This window comes from Lontra canadensis, unplaced genomic scaffold (assembly GCF_010015895.1).
Source record: "Lontra canadensis isolate GAN:19392208 unplaced genomic scaffold, GSC_riverotter_1.0 scaffold74, whole genome shotgun sequence".
In the NCBI taxonomy this organism is placed as follows: domain Eukaryota; kingdom Metazoa; phylum Chordata; class Mammalia; order Carnivora; family Mustelidae; genus Lontra; species Lontra canadensis.
The window spans coordinates 4,147,526-4,167,777 of record NW_022631068.1 but is presented as its reverse complement, the minus strand read 5'-3'; the positions used below and the strand labels follow the sequence as shown (position 1 = coordinate 4,167,777).

The 20,252-nt window shown below is 48.8% G+C and overlaps 1 protein-coding gene across 3 annotated transcripts in view; it reads right to left on the bottom strand.

Moving 5' to 3' along the window:
- NAV2 (neuron navigator 2) overlaps positions 1-20,252 on the bottom strand; it is a 382,063-nt gene that overhangs the window by 64,234 nt on the left and 297,577 nt on the right. For all 3 annotated transcript variants that reach the window (XM_032881202.1, XM_032881203.1, XM_032881204.1), the window contains 3 exons: positions 11,389-11,527; positions 2,974-3,265; positions 1,535-2,237 (listed from right to left, as the gene is read on the bottom strand). In XM_032881202.1, the coding sequence (XP_032737093.1) occupies positions 1,535-2,237; positions 2,974-3,265; positions 11,389-11,527 (1,134 nt within the window). The remainder of the gene's footprint in view (positions 1-1,534; positions 2,238-2,973; positions 3,266-11,388; positions 11,528-20,252) is intronic.

The following is a 20,252-nucleotide window of genomic DNA, read 5'->3' as shown; positions in this document are numbered from 1 at the left end:
TTTGGCTGAAAGTTGTTCAGTGTCGAGCCTAAGAATCTGCATGCATTTTCAAGTACTCTGTAACAGTAGCCTAAGGGTCCAGTAAAATACCTTTGTAGTTACTAAAGGAAATCTATAAGACCAAAGAGTGAGTATTACATATACTACTTGAGGCAAGAAGTAGAGGATATTTTCATTTACAAGGCAATCTGTTAGAACAACAAAGAGCAGCCCAATAGGACCTTCCCCTGAAAAAAACAATCATTACTGAAATTCTAATAATCAAGTCTAGACAAAGAACAGTGAACTGCTTCATCACACTTTTCATGTGGCAGGCTTCTTCTGAAGTCTTCTCAAAAATTCCTATTCACCCCCAAATATGTGCACATAGTTTTTATTTTTCACTACTTAATTTTCTATCCAGGACTTAGACTCTTTCCTAGGATAAGCCATTTCCTGGGAAGGTAAGATTAGCCCTGTCCTATGCCGTTAACAGTTTGAGGACAGTTCAGCAGAGAGGAGGATGAGATGATATGAGCAAGCAAAAGCTGTACACATTTAAAAAGGAACTGCTTAAAAAAAACCACTATTTTCACATAAAAATTTCCATTCAGTGTGGAAATGCGGGAAAATGCCTTTTTAAGGGAATAAGAAATCAATTTCTCTTTTTCAGAAACACTTCCGCTTTAAAAGGCTTTTTTGTCTTTTTTTTTTATTTTAAGAAAGCTAGAATTTCAGAAACAAATTTGGAATTAAGCATGCAGTATAAAAAAGTATGTGTGTGGTGGAGGGGGGAGGATACTGGGCTAGCTGAGAGAAGGATCTGGCTGAGCTCACGGTCTGGCATAATGTTGTAGAATCTCAGCCACAGAATTAATAAGACAAGGGTGGAAAAAAGATCCTTTGCCTTCTCCTCATATGTCCACCTGGGGTCTAGGGGTGTATTAAGATCTCATCTTGGATGGTAGCTAGCTCTGACTGAGCACCTACAATGGGCCAGATATGGCTACATAGGTTAATATTCACATGCAATCTGGGACGCCTGGGTGGCTCAGTTGGTTAAGCCGCTGCCTTCGTCTCTGGTCATGATCCCAGTGTCCTGGGATCGAGTCCCACATCGGGCTCCTTGCTTGGCAGGGAGCCTGCTTCTCCCTCTGACTCTGCCCGCCACTCTGTCTGCCTGTGCTCGCTCTCGCTCTCTCTCTCCGACAAATAAACAAAATCTTAAAAAAAAAAAAAAAAAAAAAATTTCACATGCAATCTCAGGTAGGCGTTCCCATTTTACAGATGAGGAAACTGAAACAAAACTGTAAAAAAGGGACCCACGGTGTCTGATGAAAGTGGACTCAGGATTTGACCCCAGGATGACAGATTCAGACACTTGGGTGTTTTCCTCCCCACATGGGAAAATAATCAGCTGAGTACAAAACTGCTGGCAGGTTCTGACTAGACAGACGTGGAGAAACAAGCTGTTTTCACCAAGGAACAAAAAATGATTCGCTCAGGATGCCATTCCACAGACTCCAGTGCTGCTCAGCACCACCGACCTGCTTACCTGCGGAGTGTGGGAGAGGCCACGTCGGGGTACTTGGCTCCCGGCTGGAGGGTCACCTGCGCTGCACTGGACACGGGCTGGGTGGCTGGGTTCACTTTCACCGAGTTACAGGAAGCCACGCTCTCGTTGTCAGATGAGATGCCTTTCTCCTTATCGGTTTGGTTGACCAGGCCCGGCAGAGAGCTGCCCAGGGCCGTTTTGGAAGGCTCCCTCAGCTTGGGCACCGGCAGGCCCGCAGACTTACTGCTGATGTTGGAATCGATGCTGCTGGTGCTAGACCTGTTCCCAGCCCCGTTGCGGCTGGTGGACTTACTGGGCCTTGGCAAACTCCGGTATTGCAAGTTGGTCCGGGAGCTGAGAGCCAGATACCCATCATCCTGGTTCTGAGGCCCGTCCATGCTCGTCTTCCGGCCGGTGGACCGGCCGACGAGTGCAGACGACTTGGGGATCTTGCCCAGTGTGGCTGACCTGCTGGTGACCGTAGCCCCACTGGCTGTGATCATGGCCAGCCCAGCGGCCGAACCACTCTGCTTCTTGAATCCAAAACTGTTGGCATTGGCAGTGGGGGTCCTGGAACTGCTGGAGAGGGGCTTTTTGGACTCGTCGCCACTGCTGCGGCCTGCGTCTGACGGGGACCGCTTCACCTGGGAAGCTTTGGGAGACAGCCTTCCTTTCTCAGACACCTTTGCATCATCTGTTTTTCCTAAGGGAGAAAGCAGCAAGGTTAGTGTGCACACCAAGAACCCATCTGCTTACGATCATCCCCTCCGCCAAAGAACTGGTTCACTTTTTCCTTGGGGAAAGCAGTAGCCTTGGAGAAAGCAGAGCGGCAAAGGAAAGAGCTTTTTAGAAAGATAATCTACCCACTACTGTGGCCGAGAGCCCTCTAGGAGATGTCAGTGACTCTCCTCATTTGCAAACCAGCCTACATTTACCCAGAACAAAGCAAAGCCGGCCAATCGCTGGTACGTCTGGGCAAGAGATCCTGCCTTCTACTGACCTTTCTTCCTTTTCTGGCTATTCAAAGGCTCTCCTTAACATTTTCAGGGGGCATCTCTGCCTTCCTGCAAACACACTACTGTTTACACATGTCCCTAAATCACGGGCAACGTGAACCTGACCTAAAGGCAGCTCGTAAACTCACGCCCTTGAAAAGCCTGCACACGGGTGTGTGGGCTCTTCCCTAGCACCTGGTTAAGCCCACTCCGTCCCCTTCGGCTGCTGAAGCCCCTGCCGAGCTTGAGGCTTACACACGGACCTCTTTCCACGTGGGAAAATGCAGGGAGGCGAACTTTCCCGAAAGCTAGTCACTGGCAGATCTAAACTCAAAGAAGAAACAGCTGCCCTTGATGGGGACTGAAGCTCTTGCTTGAGTGTCTGCGGGTTTTGGTTTTCAGACCGATAAAGGCAGATATGAGACAGCACAGCCCCTCACTCACCGGTTCCGGGGGTCTTGAGTGTGCCCGCTGGGGCAGCTGCCTTCGTCCTCGGCATGGTGATGCCCACCTGCGCGGTCATGCCTCGGCGCCACGAGCCCATCTGCGAGATGACCGAACTCTTCTTGCCCGAAGTGCTTTTGTCAGATTCGTCAGACACGTCCGAGGGATTCCGCCTCCACTTGGACCCGGGTTCCATCTTTATGCCGCTGTCTGAGCCTCCGTCGGACTTCTTGACGTCATCGCCCGACCACAGGGACCCCCTCTCCACCTGGGAATGCTTCTCAGCGTCAGTCTGTGGATGAGACGCTGAATGAGTCCTTCCAGAATCCCAGGCCGGGAGCCCCTCAGCCCGCAGCGAGAACACCAGCACCACGACAGACGACGACTAGAAAATGTCTGGGCCTTTACAGTCTGGTTATCTTGCTAGAAAGCCTGATTTTTTTTTTTTTTTTTTTTTTTTTGGCTCAAGGAAAGTACAGAATATATGTCCTAGAAGGGAGTAAGAAGTAGGCGGGGCTGGGGAAAAGGGGGGACAGAGCCCCACAGAGGAGAAACGTGAGCAGACCGAGACGTGGCCAGGATTCAGCCACCAACTCTTTGCCGCTTGGCGACAAGCGCTTCTCACCCCGGAGACCTCTCTTCATCCGGCACCCAGCCTCCTGGCCTGTTTCCCTTTGTTCTGTCGTCTTCCTAGCACAGCGCGGCAGCCTCACACGCCGACCGAGCAGGCAAGGGTGGCTGCTGATTCCACGCCGAGCAGAGAGAGACAGAGGGGCTGGGAGGAGACAAACCCTCCAGAGCCGGGGTGCCGGCTCCCACCCCGCTCCATTTATATGCCACTGCTTTGCTCCTCTTGTGGGATTTGGTTTAGACAAGGGCTATAATTAGCTAGCTTTCTTTGGAAGAGCCCTGACCTGCTGGCCATGGAACCCAGGAGGGGACAGAAGTGTGATGTTAATGATTCACCCCAGTGAAAAGGCACAAAGCTAACCAGAATGCTCTGGGAGCCTCCCTAGGGGGCCGGGGCCAGTCCGAGGGGATGACGGGAGGGAGAACTGCGCAGTGAATGCAGGTGGCTGTTAGCAACACTCTAGGCTGGCCACACTGAGTGACAAGGCCTGTGTTTGCTACACCTGATTACCAACAGTAGGCAACGCCATTAGGGCAGGAAATCACAATGATCACCCAGCAAGAATCTGGCCTAACTCATGCCTTTCACCCTAGAGTAGTACAGGTATCCATGCCTTCCTCTGTGGATATACCGTGGTATGGGACAAAGCTGAACACAAACAAGCCCCACTTAAGTCACTTCTCAGTCACCACCACAGCCTCTCTCTCTCCCCTCAAACCTGCATCCTTCCTAAATTCCAGTTCTCCATCACAACCTCCCGATGGTGCCTTTCCTGGTTTGGTCATGCCTCAAACATATACTGAGCTCCCTCCGGGCACTAGAAGGAGGAGGGAGACAAAAGACTCACGCCCTGGCTGTGGGCAGCTCCCCGTTCAGCTGTGGTAAGGGACAAAGACAGGGTGTTCCTGCCTCTGAACACAGCGGGAGCTGCATCAAGGCTTGATGAGTAAAGGAGGGAACCAGTGAACTCATGCTTTTCAAGCTACAGCATCCTTCAACAAAACGGTCTCCGAACCCAACCACTCTCTGGTTAAGGAGCGTCATGACAAGACGTAGCTTTGCCTTCATCGCAGCTTTACAGATGAGCTGAGGCTTAAGTGACCCACTCCTTGTCTCAGCTACTCCAGCCCGTGTTCCTTCCTCTGAACACTTTCAGTCGACTCCTTCAACCAGAGTTCCTCCAAGCCCGCCATCTGCCAGGCGCCATGGAAAGTCTGAGGATCCAAGTGTCAGATTAAGTCCCATCCCTTCTGGAGCCTATGATCCAGGGAAAGAGGCAGAGGTTGGCTAAGTAAATACAAATAAATGAGTAATGATGAATTATGAAATTTTATAAGAAAAAGGACAAGGAGTAAGAAATAGAAATACACTGATGTAATTCAGTTGATGAGGAGGAAGATGGGGGACAGTGGTCAGGCCTTTTTTAAAAGTGCCCTGAAGAGTGAGAAGGAACTTACTGAGAAGAGTTTAGGGAAGAGCATGCCAGGCAGGGGGGAACAGCACATGCAAAGGTCCTAAGACAGGAAAGAGAGTACCTTTAGAAGCACTCAATCCACGAATATTTCCTGGGTGCCACCATACACCAGGCAAACTTATGGGGCCTGGGACCCCATTGTAGTAAATGAATAAGAACAAGTACAAGTCATTAACTTCCTGGAGCTTATGTTCAAGTACATTCTGACACATTCCAGGAAATACTGAATACTGAAAACTGAATACTGAATACTGAAAACTTAGCACTTAACTACCATCTGGGTATTAGTTATTATTAGTTATTCTTTACGCGTTCCTATCCCTTATTTTCCCTAATCAGATTGTAGTGATGCTAAGAGTAGTAGCAGTGACAATTAACATTTATTAAGCACTTATTATGTGCTAGGCACTGGGCCAAGGTGCTTCTCATGTATCATTTAATTGAATCCTCAACAAAAATCCATGAGGAAGTTACAGTTCATATTACTACTTTACCTATGAAAACTGAGGCACAGAGTAGAAAAGAAAACTGCCCAAGACTCACTTCCAAGTGAGGAAGTGGCTATCCAAGGATTCTAGGAAGTCCTAAAAGCAGAGGCCAGATTTTAACCACTATGCCACACTGCCTTCCTGGAGAGTAAGTCCATGGACAAGAGACAGTTCCACATGTCTCACACCATACCTCACATAATACCTACACCGAGTAGATTCCCCTTCCATACTGGCTGGCTGTGCCCCAACTCCAGCCCCAGAGCAGCTCCAGCCTAGCCTCTGGGTGCGACCCAAAGACCTCTGATTTACCCAGTGACAGAGAGAAGGCACGTGGTCTTGGCCCAGGACTATGACTTCGATCTTCCCTCTAGAAAGAACATCCAACCATCACAGCCCCAACACTAGGCCCAGCACAGTAGCCTTCCCAGCACTACTCTGCATAGCAGGCTTGGGACGCTCTACTGGCTTTAAGTTCTCAATTCCTTAACAAAACCTTCCTGGTTTATGTGCCAGATCATGTAGTAGCATCACTAGGGATCAAAAAATGAAAAAGTGGGGCACCTGGGTGGTTCAGTCAGTTGGGCATCCATCTTTGGCTCTGGGCGTGTTCGTGGAGTCCTGGGATCGAGCCCCGCATGGGGATCCCTGCTTGGTAGAGAGTCTGCTTCTCCCTCTCCCCCCTCAGATTGTGCTCTCTTGCTCACTCTCCCTCTCAAATGAATAAATAAAATCTTTTAAAAAAAAAAAAGATGAAAAATTCCCAGCCTCTCTGTTCGCAGAGCTGACAAGTAAAGGGTAGCAAGACAGCTGCCTGGGGAGGTACAAAGAGCTGAGTCCTTCCCTTGGCTCTCCACGCCTTCGTCAGTTGTTCGCATTTCCAACGGCTCCTAATTTTGGAAAGATTTTCCTATTGTCCCTACCTGGAAGTCCACTCGCTCATTCAACATCCCAAAGGGTAGGTAGGGAAACAACCAAACTCAGGTGGGGAGAAGGCCTGCAATTTTGGAGGTTGGCCACTGACAAAAATGGAGATGCAAGAGACAGGAGTCTTAGAGGGCACAGAGTTGTCACCAAATGTGGAGGGACTCAGTCTTTTGTTGCCAACTCTCCCACCTCTGAAAACCCCCAGCACCTGCTTGTCTTTATTCCATTTTTGTTCTGCATGAGGGTGAACAAGGCATTTGTCTTTCCTGCTCTTGGGCCACAAGCCTCTAGAAGCCAGGACACTGCCCTCTTCCTGCCCACATCCCCTGCAGGTCCGGATGCTGAACTGGCTCAAGTTTCGACTAGAGTCATCACAGAAGTAATGACCAGCATCAGAAGTGGTAGTATCACTGCCACTTCTAGGTCAGCCCCGTGTCCTTCTGCATATAGTATTAGCTCATTTAACCCTCTGAGCTTGTCCTATTATCCATATGTGACAGACCAGCAAAGTAAGTGGGGGGGGACAATGACTTGCCTACAGTCACAAGCAGCAACCCCTAGCAGGTGGGCTGCCCCCAGCCAAACCCTACCCCTACATCCAGACCAACGGCCAGAGAACAGCCAAGAGCTCCAGGCTCACTCAAAGCCTCACACAGGACAGGAATCCCTGCCACAGAACTCAGAATTTTGTTCCCTCGAGTAGCAAAAATTAAACTCACATGGAATTATCTTCTTCCCCTTGCATACTAAAAACTTCACAGGCAGTGAAAATTAAAGGCATTTTGATACATGCTTCTTTGTATCTTGGCACCTGGAATGGAACCTCGCACAGACTGAGGGGAAATACTGAATGACCAAGGACATGAATGGACAAATGATCACGTGGGAGAGAGAGGTGTTTGTCACAAGTCCTCTGTCACCAACACACTGTCCTAAAAATAAAATGCTGCAAAATATAAAATGAATTGCAAGATATATTAAGAACACAGCCAAACTTCCATTACTGACATGAATGGAGGGAGGGAGGCAGAGGGACAGGTAATCTAGAGGAAGGAAGGAAAGAAGGAAAAAGAAAAAAAGAAACTCCTGAGTACCTACCAAGAATGAGACACCACAAGAGCATGTTCAGATGAAGCCATGTCACTACCACACTCCTCCTTTGAGACAAGTCTAATTGCTGTGACTTTACAGACCAGGAGGCAGAGGCTTGAAGAGGCTGATCAGCTTCTCTGAGGATACCATAGGACCAGGAGCTCACCCCCTTCTCCCTGACCCCACAACCTGGTTTGGCTGCCCAGACTCACCAGTCCTCATGGCAGAAGTCCACTAAAGGCTATCAGACCTCAAGCTAGAAGATTCTCTATCCTGCCGGGGAGCCGTGATCAGAGACCTGGGGCCGCCGGACACCTAGGCACGTGCGTCCCATCGAAGGCACCCTGGATGCCTCTCAGCATCCTCCAGGAGGACAGTCACTCACAGACAAAGGGGGCTCTTGTCTCCCAAGGACAGCTCCTCTGTGATCTGCTCCGCTAACAAGGCTGCTCCTTAGGCTTCTGGACCACGACTTCCCTGTTCCTTGGATGGGTTTCCTTTTCACTTTTCCTCAGAAGCTCTTCCGATGTGCAAACCTGGCCAGGCAACCTGTCCTCAGCCTACTTTCCCGGCCCGTCTGCCGGCTGCTTCTTCTGCCTCTCCCCGCCTCGGCTGGGACACTGCGCACTCCCCGTTCGATCGGGGGAAACCAGTCTGTGACAGAAACCTGAGCGAGCCCTGGGGAATGATGGCAGCACACATCTTCCCGTTGCCTGGTGCCGCTCTGAGAGGAGTAATGGCCCTTAGCTTTCCTCAGAGTGGGATGAGGGGAGGAGGGGATGAGGCTGCAATTTACGCTGATTCAAATATTTGGAGATACTCCCTCACAGGAACAAAGGGATGCCAGAGAAACCACCTCCCTGGGAGTCTCAGTAACTATTGGTGCAAGTCTGCCTTTATTTTATTCCACGAACTACTGCCTTAGTGTTTATCTCAATATTTTAAACTCAGGTAGTTTTATAGCAAACAATAACAACAACAAAAATCAAAAAAAGCAAAAACAAAAAACAAACCAACCCAATGAATATTAAACTCCTTCCATCCCTTGAAATCAACCTTCTGCACCAGCTCAAAAGACATGTTTGTGCCATATTCTTGAACCTTTTCTGATGTGACATTTTCTAGATGAAAGCAAAGAGCTGGTCAGAGAGGAGGGGGTGCTGCCCTTAACCAAAGCTGAGTCTATCAGATAGGTAATCATTTGTAAATCCCCGATGTTTACTCTGTATCAGTGTGGAAAACAGATGACCGGCCCACCTTTGTGGGAGGGAAACAAAGACAAGAGATTCCTCTGATAGTGTTTTGTTGGCTTAACTGACGTCTAAAAGCAAGACTGTTCCTACCTTGAAAGTAAACAAAAGAGAAACCTATTGATTTATTCATCTCTCCCTCCCTCCCGGACCCTCTCCACAACCTTCTCCCTGCCACAAACCTGTCTGTCTGTCTGCGGGTCTCTCTCCTCTCTGGGTTCTCCACCTCAGTATCTAAGGAGAGTCTAAAAGCTTGTTACTGTTACCCTGAAATTAAAAAGACTCTCAGGAGGGGCGCCTGGGTGGCTCAGTGGGTTAAAGCCTCTGCCTTCGGCTCAGGTCATGATCTCAGGGTCCTGGGATGGAGCCCCGCAACGGGGAAGCCTGTTTCCCTTCTCTCTCTGCCTACTTGTGATCTCTGTCAAATAAACAAATAAAATCTTAAAAAAAAAAAAAAAAAAAAAGACTCTCAGGAAAAAAAAGGAATTCGTGTCCACGAGGAAAGCGAAAAAAGTTGGTAGGGGTAAGTGGCAGGGACACAGGCTGGCTGAGTTTCTAACTTGTGTCTAATCGCTGATCAAACAGTGATCGCTCTCAAGCAGAGTGGCTTATGTATGGTTTTTTCCTTTTTTAAATCACCCTTTTAAAATGAGGTATAGCATTCACATACTCCATGCACAATGTTAAGTATAGAGCCTGAACAGGCTTTATAAAATTAACCTACTTTCATAACTACCACTCAGATCAAGATGTGGACTGTTATCTTCACCCCTAACATCTCGTGCCTCTGTAATTTGGGTAGTGTTTTTCCCTCACCACCACCACCACCGCCGCAATTCAACTCTCACTCAAAAATAACTAGAAATTCCGGAGAAAGTGCAAATTCAAGAAGTCACAGGCAATCCCAGAGGCAACGCCCAACATATTTCCTCAGGGAGTCAATGTCTACATTTCTGTGGGACACAAGTACTCCCACACTCTGACATGTTCTTTATTTAGCCCAGTCCTCTAAGAAAAAAACCAACAAAAAACAAAAACAAACAAATAACCTCTGAACGCATAGAAATTTCAAAAGCAGCTCCTGTCTTGCAGAGAAACAAGAGAGAAAGGAGGCTGGTGTGGATGGGAGTGAGGGAAGAGAGAAGTGTCAGTTCTGCCCTCGCCCAGGCCTCTCTGGGAGACTGTGTCCCAAGCAGACCCTCGTGTGGCTTCATCGCAGCCAGTGGCCCCCACCAGTGGGAGGGACCCATCATGAAAAAGATCCCAGGCCACAGAAGCCAGTGGCACCAGAGCTGACCAGTCCTTGTGCCGGTCAGTACCACCTTGGGGACTGGCTATAAGGATGGCACCTCACTTTTTTGCTAGTAAAATGGGTTTGCTAGAACCAATCCCTCTGCCCACAAAGGAGCGCCATGAGGCTGAGTGAAAGCATCCACGTGAATCCACTTTGGAGCAAACAGAAGGGAGCACGGTATCGGGAGACACACAGTCTCAGAGATATCCAGTCTCGGAGTTTTAAAGTAGGGGCTGAAAACTCCAGCACCTTGGGGTCTGGCAGGTATACTGAAGGGCGCAGCTGGCCAGGAGCAGCTGGAGCACGCTGGGACAAGGGCTCCCTGTCTCAAAGCGGCAGACACTTGGATACATGTTGATTGTTGCCATGTGGAGAATCCAGGCTCAAGAAAGCAAAATTCTGATCTTTGAAAGAAATCAGAATCTCATTTTCATGTGAAATAATGCAATTTTAAAAATTTGACATGGAATCAGGGGTGCCTGATTGGCTTAGTCAGTTAAGTGTCTGCCTTTGGCTCAGGTCATGATCCCAGAATCCCGGGATCGAGCCCCTCTTTGGGCTCCCTGCTTGGTGGGAGCCTGCTTCTCCCTTTCCCTGCTGATCCCCCTGATTGTACGCTCTATCAAATAAATAAAATATTTAAAAACAAATAAAATTTGACATGAAACCTGGTTTAAAAGAAAAGTGATGCCATAAGCCAATGGACAAATATCACCATGAGGATGTGACCTTCAGACCAATAGTTCCCAACCTCTGGTCAGGACATACTGGTCTTCCAGCCTGAGAATGTCAATGTTTGGTCCCACCCCCACCCCATCACTCTGCAGAGATCAGCATGTACCCTGGACAGCGGCAGCTCACTGTGGCTAGAAGGGGACACACACTCCAGACTAAGAATGACCAAATGAGTCCAGCATCCTCTTTATAAATAAATAAATAAATAAATAAATAAATAAATAAAACAAAAAACCAACAAAAAGCAGATTCTGAAATGAAAGCCCAGGAAGGAAATATGGTTTTACCAAAACCTTCACAGAAAACAGTGAGGCTTCCTCATTCCTGTTTCTAGTTCCCCATTGCCTGACCTCCTTTCTCTGCAGGTGGAGGCCAGGGCTAGTGAGAGGCGAGCACAGGCAGCGAGCATATGATCAGGCCTCATTTCATGGGCCTGGGGATCCTGCTCACCCCAGATGGCCCATCTGGTCCTCAAGCCCAAGGCTCCCTGCTGGCAGGGGCCGCTGGAGGAGCCCATCGCTTACCTGCACATCCAGGTTTTTTCGAGAAGAGGCAGGTGTGTTGGCGTAGGAACTGATGGAGGAGCTGGTGTTGATGTCATCGGTGCTGAGGTTGTCTATGGTGTCACTGATCCCGCTGCTGACGGAGCTGCTGTCATCCCAGCTGCTGAGACAAACACATCCTGAGCACCAAAACCTCACGCTGGGTCAGCTCAGGCCAACAATACAGACAAGTGCATACCAGCCCCGAAGGTGCCTGCAGCATAAAGCCCCAGACGAAGCTCTTCTTGCCTCTCACAACACTCATCTCCAGGACACCGTCTATCCTTGCTGTCCTGGACTGGGAGCTGGGCAAAGTGGCGGAGACGGACCTTCCCCCACATGGAGGGTGGTTGGGCAGAGGTGGCTGAAAGACGCTCCCTGCCTCCTACCCCGTCCTCAAGTCCACCCTGGACACTCTGCAGAAGCGAATGGCTACTTCCCAGACCCAGCGGCAGAGGATGAGCGGTGGGCTTGGGGACTATTGCTGGAGGCAGAGAGTGTCAAGAGCGGCACTCTCCTGGGGGGTCAGAAGGCAAACATGGGGTGCTCTACGAAGGCTCTGGACTCCACTCCTGGAGTCAAATGCCAGGGGAAGAAAAGCCTCAGAAGTCAGCAGAAACCTGTCAATTCTATTAGCACTTCTAACTCTAATAGGATAGGATACATCTAAAACAGAGTCCATTTCCCAAACCACAAATCCACCAAGGCCACCCCCAGCTGCTCAAGTCCAGTCTCCAAGCAATGGTTCTTCTTTCTCCTCATCGTCTCCCACTGCCACCAAGACTTTTAACCCGTCTCCTGGGACTACCACGTCTACCTGCCAAACGTCTCCCCACGTGCCCAGCCCTCCACCTCTTCTGCTGCCCCGCACTTCCAGCTGGTCTCAGCTCTGCCTGGGCGACCAAGAAGCCACTGAGCCCCATGCCCCACTTCTCCCTAACAATCTGTTCTCCTCACAGCAGCCAGGACTATCTTTCTGAAACATGAATCACACCCTATGGGTCCACTGCTTAATACCCTCCATGGGCTTCTTAGGCACTTAAAGCCCAAACTTGAAGTGACCACGAGCCTCCGATCCAGCCTCTCTCTCCAGTCCTGCCTCGTGCCCGCCTCTTCATCCCTCCTGGTTCTCATCCCACGGGCTCTTGTCCCTTCTGTGCCAACAGGGGTCGTGTTCAAGACTCTACATTTGTTGTCCCTCTTCCCAGACATGGGACTGGGACTCCCCTCGTCCCCATACCTACGATGCCCACCTCCCGCACCCCAACCAAGCCTGCTGCATTCTCTCCTGTTTGGTTGCAGGGTGGTGGGTATAGAGCAGGTGCTCAGGAAATACTCGTGGATTTAAACTCGTGGGAGTGAGAAGTCGAGTAAACTACAAAGTAAGCTTCCAGTACAAATATAACCTGATCTACTTGATCGAGTGGAAAAGTAAGTACTCTTGTTCCCCTATTGTGCAGGTAGAGGCACCGAGGCTTAGAAAGGTAAGAAAGGTGGGGTGCCTGGGTGGCTCAGTGGGTTGGGCACCTGACTCTTGTGCGAGCTCAGGCTGCAGTCTTAGGGTCATGGGATTGAGCTCAGGGTCGGGCTCCACACTCAGAACAGAATCAGATTGAGACTATTGCCCCCTCTCCTCTGCTCTCCGCCCCACCTCACTCATGTGCGTGCTCTCTCTCTAAAATAAGATCTTTATTTTTTTTAAAGATTTTATTTATTTATTTATTTGACAGAGAGACAGAGAGAGAGAGACACAGGGAGAGCAGGAATGAAACCAGAGGAAGTGGGAGAGGGAGAGGCTTCCCACCAAGCAGGGAGCCCGATGCAGGGCTTGATCCCAGGATCCTGGAATCATGACCTGAGCTGAAGGCAGACACTTAAGACTGAGCCACCTGGGCGCCCCAAAATAAAATCTTTAAAAGAAAAAAGAAAGAAAGGCAGGCAAGGTTGCATTAGACCAGGTAGCCAGCAAAAGATGGACCAAAACCTGGATACAGCCCTTCTGACTCCAGAACCTTCTTTGCTATGATGCCAAATGGCTTTCTGCTATATCAGCTTTCAGCATGCACCAGAATGGCGGGACACGGCTCATGGTCTCAGGAGAAGCAGAGGCTTAGAAGGTCTTACCCACGGGCCGTGTCCACACTCCCGCCTCCAGCGGCAGGCGTCAACCTTGCCCCTTGGTGAGCCACGTCCCCTCAACCTGCAGGCGCACAGCTCATGCTTATCCAACCCTTCAGGGCTGAACTCCACTCAGCGGACAGACAGGACAAGCTCCGACAGCAAGTTGCCACCAGCTGTGGACTCTGAACTCAGCCTCCTCCCCCGAGCTCATTCTTTGACAAGTCATAACACCGAAGCCTCAGTTTCTTTATGGGGAACACGTGGATGACAGCCCGAGGCTGGCAACCATGTGGCTCTGCTGGAGGGAGCAGGACCTAACAGATGAAAAAGGGCCCAAATCGGCTCTCAGGATGATTAAGAATAAATAAATAAATAAATAAAAGGCCACAGGAGTCTTTAATTGCATCTGCTCTCTGAGGTTAGCAGTTTAATATATCTACAACTTCCTATAATCCAGTGAAGAAGAAAGAGGATTGAAGGGAGGAGTGTGTCTGGCAGGGAGAAGGCGGGAAGTTAGTAACAGATGCCCATGAATCCAAGGCCCGGAGTTTTTGCTTTGAAATTGTACTCCCTCCTCCCGTATGGCCTTTCAACACCAAGCTGTTATGCCAGTGGGGCATGGGGCCCTTATTGGACACAAGCTGCTTCCCACATTGGTGCCCGGAGCATCTCAGAGCTACCCTGACTGAGCCGGCCCAGAGAGGGAGAAACCAGTGACTGCCACCAGGGAAGGTGGGTGTGGGGACCCCAGGGAGGAGGATGAAGGCGCAGAGACACCGAGGGCAGTCCGGGCTGAGCAAGAGTGGTCTTTGTGCCAGAAACCCTGTCTATGGAGAACCAGCCATGTCCCCCTCCCTTCTGGATCTTTTGGGATACTGGCAAGTCTGTCTGGATGTAAAAATCGGTTACTTCAAACTTGCCCTTTCCCCCAGATTCAGGGTGTAAGTGATCCCGAGCCACCAAGATCAGAGGAAGTGTGTTCCAACATGGGACTGGAAGGTGAAGTCGTTGGAGGAGATGCCTGTGATAACAATGCTGCCCCAACAAGGGAACGTGGGCTAACACTGGCTCTTCGGTGCCTCTCTTAGATTTTCACGGCATCCATAAACTTCTGAACAGACGTCAAGTGCTGGAATGATCTCTTTAACTTGGCCTAAGACAGCACTCCCCCAACCTGTATGACCACACCGGAGACGCTGAGAAGAACGGAGCGGGACTCTGGAAGAGATGCAAACGGAGCCTGAACCTCCGGGGACCACTTCATCCTCACCTGCCCGAGAAGGCAGCGAGCAGCACAGAGGGAAGCAGAGCTGAGAGGAAGGATGTCACAGGAGCACCCCTATCCAGCCATACCTGAGGCCCTGGGAAGACAGAAGCAATCCCTGGGAGGCTCGAAGTGAGAATTAATAAATTCCTTTCTTTTGCCCAAAACTGGTTTCCTTCGGGTTCTGTCTCTTGGTATGCTCGTGTGACCGAATGGGGGAACTGCCGTTTGTTTGTAAAATGACTCCAGACATGTGGCTGAAGAGTCAGAGAGGAAAAAATGTCGAAAGCATGCGGAAGCCATCCAGGCAAGAAGAACATTAGCTGCATCCCATCAAGTGGCAAAGGCAATTAGGTACAACCTGTACCCAGGGTACCAAAGTCCACTGACCCAGGTCTGGGTGAGCAACGTCGAAAGGGGTTACAGAAGCGGATTACAATGGAAATGTGAAAGGAACACAAAAGATCTGTGTTTGCGACATGGTGAAATGAGATTCCAGCTCAAGGGACACAGGGGACACAGCAGAGAGAACTACAGTGTATCCAGCTCTGGCTCTGGAACAGTCATTCTGGAGTACAACGTGACCATCCCTGCGTCTTGCTCTTGATCCCGTACGATGGTTCAGAGCCCACTGGAGAGGACAGACGTATTGCCCTTTCTTGGGAGTAAATGACTTTAAATCCTTGGGAAGGTTTAAAAAGAGGGGAGCTGAGGGAGTAAATCATAATATGAATAAAGTACAGGATGAAATCTTTGTGATCACTGGGTAATCTCTGTATATTTATAATACTTAAAAGAATATGGGGCATATTAAAGAATGTAAATAAAAACAGTCCTCTGATTTCAGTTTTAAATGAGTCCTCCTTTCCGATTTGAGATTTTTAAGATGAAAGGTTTAAGGACTGGGAATCAGCCTGTAAAAAAGAATTACCAAGTTTGAGAAAACCAAATTTATGACATTTTAACTTTATTTGGTTTGCAAGAGTTAAGTGCTTAGAAGATTTTGCTTGTTAGGCTGGTGAGTCTACCCTGTCAGATATTTGAAGAACTTGAGGAAACCAGGCGTGTTAAACTTATGAACACAGTCTAAAATATTTAAGGAAACCTAATTATCCAAGCTTCCAAACAGTACTAATTGTCAAAACTCAATTTGTCCAATCTAAATTAACAAAGTACTAATCAAATAACAAGTGGGAATCATCTTAATTTATACAAAACCTCTTGATTTATAGAGGAGATTTATAAGAAAACCTAGGTTTAAAAATCAAAGCTTTAGTAAATCGAATGATAAAACCTAATGAAGTCTAGGACATTCCTTTTGGACACAAAAGCACTCCTTAGACATTTAGAAAACTATTACGGCAGATTTTGTTTTGTGAATGAATGAAGGATTTTTAGATGAATGACCCGAAGAACAAATTAACCCAAGAGAGGGGCACCTGGGTGACTCAGTGGGTTAAGCCTCTGCCTTCAGCTCAGTCATGATCTCGGGGTCCTGGGATCAAGCCCCACATCGGGCTCTCTGCTCGGCAGGGAGCCTGCTTCCCCCTCTTCCTCTGTCTGCCTCTCTGCCTACTTGTGATCTCTCTGTGTCAAATAAATAAATAAAATCTTAAAAAAAAAAAAAATGAACCCAAGAGAGCATACCTCCTCTCTCTACTAGTTTTCTCCACTCCAGTTCACCTTTGCTCTACATTGCAAGACTTCCAAATTTACTCCAAAAGGGCTCCCCCAAATCTCAGTGGAAACACTGTGTCCGATATTGTGGGAAGATGAGCAGAGCAGAGCAGAATCCCAGGCCCTTCTCCTGCCTCGCGGGCTGTATTATATAGGAAATTCAGAGGAACATGGGATACAGAGCTTGGCTGATTTCCTCCTTTTTTTTTTTAAAGTTTCAATACAGCATATCATGTTTATGCCCTATAAATTCTTTGGCAGAGACAGCTAGAGAAATGGCAAGAAGATCCTTCCACTGATTGCTCTGAACCATCAGTTCAAACATGGAGCATCGCAGCCATATCAGGCACATCCCTTTTACTCTACTCAATGAAATGTTTCCCCCATTGGCAGTCACACAAGGACACAAAAGGAGTGACAAGTGATCACATAGGAAAACAACCTTCAGGGGCTCCTGGGTGGTTCACTGGGTTAAGCCTCTGTCTTCAGCTCAGGTCATGGTCTCAGGGTCCTGGGATGGAGCCCCGCATCGGGCTCTCTGCTTGGCGGGGAGACTGCTTCCCTCTCTCTCTCTGCCTGCTTCTCTGCCTACTTGTTCTCTCTCTCTCTCTCTCTCTCTGTGTGTGTGTGTGTGCGCGTGTGCATTAAATAAATAAATAAAATCTTAAAAAAAAAAAAAAAGAAAGAAAACAACCTCCAGTGGGTGGGTGGAAGGAACTCATCAAACACTTGCCCTTGTTCTTCAAGACTCTTAAACTCACTACTTTTGGATCCTAAGCCAGGGACCTTGGAGTCACAAGTCCATCTTACCCAGTGAGTCAGCGCCCTCTATGGGTCAGGCATGGCACCAGGCCGTGTGAAAGCAGTGAGCACTCCCAGTTGTCCCTACCCCAGACAGGGAGGCCGGGTCATGTGACAGATGAACACAGAGCCCAGGCACAAATAAAAATGTAACACAGGGAGATGAGCAAAGAGAAACTGCACCAAGGAGAAACGGTGAGGGTTCCAGACATTTCTACAGACTTTGATACCTCCCCAAGCCACCAGTCAGGTGTCAGCCCAGGTAACAGCGAGAGTCTGCAGAGTGCCAGATCCCAGGCCCACCAACAATCTCTGCTGTGCCAACATCTCCCTCGAGACATGGAAATGGCAACAGCAAGGGGCCAGGAGAACAAGGCCCTGACGCCAGCCCTCCCCAGAACTACTACTTCCCGTTAGAGTTTGGACACCTCCTTTTCTCTCTAGGCCCCAGACTTCCGTAGAACGAGGGAGCTGGAAGCAGCCATCCCAGAGACTGCTTTCTATCTGACATCCTAGGAGTTTAAGCTCAGAGAAAAGTTGGTCCAGAGGCAAATGGGCACATGGAAGCTCCCCACCAGGCTCAGAGCATCTCCTCCCATTGAGTAGTAACTGCCCAACGGGTAACTGGACTTTCTAGTCTTTGGGTTCCTTCTTTGCTAATTTCACCCCTCAAAATATTTTTTAGGTGCGCACAATCTTTTAAATACTTGGAATGGGTGCCCATATCTTATACACAGGAGACAATTAGCTAGCCCTGAGTAGAGACAGAGACAGCCTTTCCCATTCGACACAATCCCCACCTGCTCCTCTTCACGCACCTGGCTGACCCTGCGATTTGAGTGTGCAGACCCTCCAATAAAGGTAATAATAAAAGTCACAATATAGAGTTTGCATTAGACCACACTATTTCTCCACAAAGGAATAGAATGCAATCTTACCTCTTATTTATAGCTACCACTGAAAGGGTTTACCAAAAGCCAGGTACCGTACTAGGCGCATTACATGTATTATTCCACTCCCGTTCTTCCCTTGGATGACACACAGGCTTAGGGCCTAGAGGTCATCAGGAGGGTGGGATTCAAACCAGACTCCATGCAATCTTCTAGTTCATCCAAAATTGAGCAAATATAGATCAGCTTGGAAATGTCTGCTAACCAGTCTTATCACCAGAGGACCTCCACCAGCTGACAGTAGCCACATGCATCAAGAAGAGACCTCATTTTGACCAAAACCATGGCCTCAACTCTTTGTCTACTAAGCTCTTAAAAAAAAAAAAGATTGATTTATTTGACAGATAAGAGTGAGAGAGAGAAAGCCCTAGCAGGGGGAACGGTAGGCAGAGGGAGAAGCAGGCTCCCCGCTGAGCAGGGAGCCCAAAGCAGGGCTCAAACCTAGGACCATGACCTGAACTGAAGGCAGATGCTTAACCCACTGAGCCACCCAGGGGCCCCTGTCTACTACCTCTTGAAAGATGTGAAGAGAAAAGATTCTCTAAAAGTGACCAGAAAATCCACTCAAAAATGGACAGACCCATAAAGCCAGGAGGATACTGTTTCAGTCTTACAAGACATGCTGACATCACGGTGTCAGGAATTCAAATGCCACTGAGAAGGCTTGAAGCACAATTTTAACAGCCAAACAAACACAAGCTCTCTGCTATGAAGAACACAGGTGAAAGCATCATAAATTATTTCAGCTCCTCACACTCCCTGTTTTCAAACCCTGTTGTGGGGAGTGCGCATTCCACAGAACCAAGGAGAAAATCCTGCCTTCCCCCCGTGCACCCCGTCCCCGAAAATTCGCCTCTCATCTGGACACATTTTTAATATCAAGCTCTTCCAGGGAGTATCCAGAATGCAGCAGGAATTTGTAATGGCCCTGAACTCATGTGATTTCATATTTATAACTTCATCTCCCATGAAGCAAAAAAGCAAAATGGAATCCCAAGGTTAAAGGGATGATTAAATAGATTTTTCCACTAGGATTTACACACCCATGCGTGAGGAATCCTGCGTTTCAGCCAAAGACTCCCAACTGAGGGGAGACCTAAGGGTCCAGGCGGTCTTTACAATCTTCAGATGGACTCCCTGTGTAGATAGTGTTGTTTACTCAAGGGAAAGACATGCTGACCGATGTTGTAAAAAAAAATAAAATAAAATAAACATCGATCATACTCATTCTCCGCTCGCTGATAAACCACTGCAAGTTAGCTGAGAGGAAGCGCTTGACTGTGGCAACTGCAATTCTCAAAGGTTCTCAGAAGCAGTCTTCACAAACAGCAGCTTCTAACCCGCTACCCCCAAACCCCAAAGCCTAGTCCACTTGGCGTCCTCAGGAGCCGTCCGGGCCCGGCTCTCTGCCTCTCTCCCGGGGGCTGAACGTGTGCTACACAACCACTGAGACTGTGTCCAGGCCTTACCTGCTTACTTTTCCAGTTCTGCCCCAGAATCACAGCAGAGCTCATTTTCAGGGCCCTGTGCCCCCCGCCAGACAGATGTATTGGGTTGCAAGAGCCCAGACTGGTGGAACTCGTTTTCTGGCTATTGTTCAAGGCAATTGTTCCCGTGAAACCCCAGGGCCCAAGCGGAATGAGATCCTTTGGTGTGGATGAGTGAGCAAAGCCCAACTGTAGGCTCAGCAGTAACCCCTGGGGAAGGGAAGGGGTTTGGCTACCTTCTTTCCCACCAGACAGGTATGTTAACTATTTCCCTCCCAGGGGTATCCTCAAGAACATCACCTCCTCCAGCCACTGGGGCGGGGGGTTGGGGGGGGGTTAAGAAAATCCACATTCAAAGAACGCAAGAGCACCCCCCCCTGCAGAACCTCACCTTTCATTGTCTCTCTGGGAATGATAATAACTGAACAGCCAACTTTAAATGAAGTTCAAAGTTGTGGCAGACCTCATGCTAATTACCTTCATTATTTCAGTTAGTCCTCACACCTCCATGATGCAAATAACACTCACTGGTTGCTTACATATGTG